Source organism: Tupaia chinensis, unplaced genomic scaffold, assembly GCF_000334495.1.
Source record: "Tupaia chinensis unplaced genomic scaffold, TupChi_1.0 Scaffold000539_1, whole genome shotgun sequence".
NCBI classification, from domain to species: domain Eukaryota; kingdom Metazoa; phylum Chordata; class Mammalia; order Scandentia; family Tupaiidae; genus Tupaia; species Tupaia belangeri.
In genome coordinates, this window is record NW_006160052.1 from 258,447 (window position 1) to 262,830 (window position 4,384).

Here is a 4,384-nt window from a genome sequence, read left to right on the forward strand (position 1 = left end):
TTTTTTTTGGAGAGATTTTCACTGTAGGGCGCGTGCGCTCGCCAGACAGACAGAGAGAGACATAGAGACAGAAAGCGAGAAATCACCCCCCAGGGGGGATGGTCACGCCGCAATCCCTTCTCCTCCATTCTCCTCTCGGGATCTTGGGCACGCACGCACACGCGCCCGGCGTGAGTTTTAAGCCACCGGGTCCGGGACACGAACCGCGGTCGACTACGTGGGAATCCAGCGACATAGCCATTATGCTAACTGCTGGTTCCCATGAGTGAGTCGTTTTTATAACCAGATGCAATAAAGATTCTTTCTTCAGAAATGAAAAGTTAAATACAGCTACAGTAAGTTCACATATAGAATTATCTTCAAATTTAAATACAGGGGCTGGCAGGTGGTGTGGTGGTTAAGGGCGCTGGACTCCCACATGGCTGACCGTAGTTTGAGTCTCAGACCTGGCAACTTGCTTTGTCACTCTCCTCTCTTTCTCTGGTCAACTTCAGAAAACAGAATAAAATAAAATAATGACAATGAATAAAATTAAATTTTAAAAAAATTTAAAGAAAATTTAAATACAATAGTGGGCTGGTCCTGTAGCTTAGTGGTTAGAGGAGCAAGATTCCACAAAGCCAAGATGGTTCAAATCCAGACCCCAGGGACTTGAAAAACACATGCGGTGTAAGTGCATATGTGTCCCCAATCCTGACAGGATGGAGAAATGGAGCCGGGACTACAGGGTGGCCATGCCCCACTGCGGGAGCGTGCGGGAGGGGAAGTGATTTCCCCCTTCCCTCCATCTGTGTCTCTGTTTCTGGCAAGTGCATGTGCTCACTGGCAAATTAAAAAATACGTGAGTCTAATAGTGTGCATGATGTCATTCATTCTCTCTCTCTCTCTCTCTCTCTATATATATATATGGTTGCCGGAAAAGTCAGGATGTATTTTGTCATGTTTTTCTATGCAAAAATGCATCATTACTTTTCTGACAAATATACATATGTAAACATAAACATAAGCATACATATACATATATACACATATGTATATTCAGGATATACATATGTACACATATATGTACATTCAAGAAAATAATTTGTTATCAATGTTATAAACCGTTACCATGGTTATGTTGATATGAGATTATAAAAATATTCCTTTTCTTTTTTTATAGTCATACCTACCCAAATAAAATAATAAAAATATTTCTACATTAAGAAGAAATTTAGGGGCTGGCTGGCAGTGTGGTGGTTAAGGCAGCTGGATCCCACATGGCTGACTGTGCAGTTCTAGTTCTGGACCTGGGAGAGGAGTGGGGGAGAAAGGAGGGCGTGACCCTGCCCGTGGAGGGGGTACTTTCTCACTCCCATCCCTACAGCACGCACAGGCGCCTTCTAGCAAATTTTTAAAAAAGAAAAATTCGGGGGAACCAGCAGTTAGCGTAATGGCTATGTCGCTGGACTCCCATGTAGTTGACCGCGGTTCGTGTCCCGGACCCGGTGGCTTAAAACTCACGCCAGGCGCGTGTGCGTGCGTGCCCGAGATCCCAAGAGGAGAATGGAGGAGAAGGGATTGCGGCGTGACCATCCCCCCTGGGGGGTGATTTCTCGCTTTCTGTCTCTATGTCTCTCTCTGTCTGTCTGGCGAGCGTACGCGCCCTACAGTGAAAATCTCTCAAAAAAAAAAAAAAATTCGGGGCTAGTCTTGTGGTCTGATGGTTAAGGGAGCTGGGTCACACACGGCTGACTCAAATCCTGGTTCTGGCAGCTTGGAAAACACACCAGGCACATGTGCGTGTGCACCCAAATCCTGATAGCATGAAGTGGAGGAGAGACTGCGGTAGGGCCACGCCCCACGGGGGGTGCTTTCTTCCTCCCTGCTGTCTCTCCCTGGCAATGCATGTGACCTCTGATCATTTAAAACAAATAAAAATAAAAAAAGAAAGAAAGAAAGAGAAAAAATATTAAACCATTATTCTATAAGCCAGTTACATAAAATCATTTTGTTTTTCCCATGTGCTAAAAACCAAGTTTTCATTATGGTATCTGTTAAATGCTACATTCTAGTTTTCTCATGTGAACAGTTTTCCATATAACAAAAATTAACGTTTTAATTATTACTAAATATACCATACCTGATTAGACACTCAGATTGCTTTCTTGTTTTTTTCAGTTTGGTAAATAATCCTTTCTTAAGGATTATCAAAAGAAAATTCTTTACTCAGGATTAAACTCATGCATGTACATACGAGAGTGGGAAACATAGAGAGGATCACTCCCACAGGGCCTGGCCATGCCATGACCCCCCGGTCTCTCAGCAGGCTGGCTCTCGGGCACATGAATGTTTGCCCAGCATGTTTCAGGCTGACCAGGCTGGGGATTCGAACTGCAGTTCCATGGGAAATCCAGCGTTCCTGAGCAGTGTTCTACCAATATACCACAGAGCTGCCCGTTTTCTCCTCTTGAACTATCTCCCTAGGATAAGTTCCCTGGGTTGGGATTACCAAGTCAGAGGGGAGTACCATGCTCTGTATGGCCAGGACTTCATTCTTAACCCGCTGTGTGTCCTTGTGTTTCCAGAGAGATGTACCAGAGCCAGAGCTCTGCTGTGAGGAGCTGTGTGGCCTTCAGCAACAGCTTTAGCATCTGTGGGTCTTAACAATTTTACTTTAATTTAAAAGAACTGGATATTTACAAAGATTTCTTCCATATCTGAAAAATAAAATTTTCTACTACTACAAAAATTCAAAAGATCAGGGATAAACTCATAAAATCAACCTTCATTTTTTTTTTGAGAGAGAAATTTTTGTTATAGGGTGCATGCACCTGCCAGAGACATGGGAGACGGAGATAGAAAGCAAGAAATCACCCCCTTTGGGGATGGCCACATGGCAATCCCTTCTCTTCCATTCTCCTCTCAGGATCTTGGGCACACATGCACATGTGCCTGGCGTGAGTGTGTGTGGGTCTAGGACATAAACCATGGTGGGCTATGTGGCAATCTAGTGATTAAACCATTATGCCATCTGCTGCTCCCAACCTTCATTATTATTATTTTTTAGCTTTGTTTATTTAATTTAATTTTAATTTTAACTTGACCAGAGAGGGACAGAATAAGAGAGTGAGAGACAGAAAAAGAGTTGGGGGGCGAGGAGTGAAAAAGCAGGCTGCAGGTCTGGGACTTGAACTGCAGTCAGACATGTGGGAATCCAGTGCCCTTAACCACCATGCCACCAGCTGTCCCCCCAACCATCATTATTTTAAGATGGAAAAGACAGAAAACTAGGAACTAGGAGAGATTTGAGCTGTTGATTAGTTCACCTACCTACTATTTGAATAGAATCCTAGCGTTTTTCTTGGCTTTAAGTTTTAAGCAAATTTCTCTTAACATTTTGTGATTTTAATTTGTAGCTCCCTTGGCAGGAAAGATGCACTGCGGTCCTGTCTGTAGAACCTTAGCAGACCTGGCAGCACAGACAGCCCTCAATGACTGTGAGCTGCTGCGAGCTGAGGTGTCAGTCTGTGTGTGTGTGTGTGTGTGTGTGTGTGTGTGTGTGTGTGTCCCCGAACTGCCACTGCAGCTCTGGCTCGTAACCTGTGGGGCATGGGAAAAACCTCGGGGGGACTGTACTAAAAGATCTGGAGAAGAGGTCAAGTCGGCGTAGTTTGGAAAAGGCTAACTAACTCTATGCCCTTGCTAAAAATGATGCATGATAGACTAGTTCCTCTTTAACCCTCCTGTCTTTGGGCAAATATAGGAATTATTAGTAAGACAACAACCTAAAAACCCCAAGCCCCTCCACAGCACTGACTCTAAAGTGTGTGGTCTTTACCTTCTGCCTCCTCCAAGTCTTTTTTGTTGGCCAACAGGATCTCATCGCGCTGGTCTGTCAGCAGGTCGGCCAGGTGATGGATAATTTCTGCTCTCTAGAAGGAAGCCAAAGCATTGACAGAAACAAGCAGACGTTAGTCCCAGAAAGATGCATACCACCGCGTTTAAGCACACTCTTCTGCGAGTGCCTGGCCTTACTCCTGAACCCCAGGTCACCCCGAATGAAATCTTACTTCCTGTCATTCATTTCCCTCCGATGGTTCCCCTTATTTTCCCCTCCTCTGTGACTGCCAGCCTTCCATTTCTTTTCACTTTCCCTCCTTTCTCACTCGACTGTCATGATGCGCAAACCGCGGCCTGGCTGTTGCAGCACGATGCGCGCCCCAGCAAGATACACCTTTATGTATTTGCACCGCCAGCCAGACAGTTCACGTCCCAGGAAGTGTTGCGTCTGGATTTTCTTTTTTGTCAGTTATTAATAAATTCAGTGAAAGGGGAAAAAATCCAGTCCTAGATGCTTGAAGGGACCCTGTTCTTTTTTTTTTTTTTTTTTTTTGGGGGGTGT

General features: G+C 44.6%; 1 protein-coding gene across 4 annotated transcripts in view; it reads right to left on the reverse strand.

Annotated features, from left to right (window-relative positions):
* The window catches only part of ALDH18A1 (aldehyde dehydrogenase 18 family member A1), a 70,490-nt gene that overhangs the window by 24,438 nt on the left and 41,668 nt on the right, over positions 1-4,384 (reverse strand). For all 4 annotated transcript variants that reach the window (XM_027775257.1, XM_006157311.3, XM_027775256.1 and 1 more), the window contains exon 11: positions 3,821-3,914. In XM_027775257.1, coding sequence (XP_027631058.1) covers positions 3,821-3,914 — 94 coding nt within the window. The remainder of the gene's footprint in view (positions 1-3,820; positions 3,915-4,384) is intronic.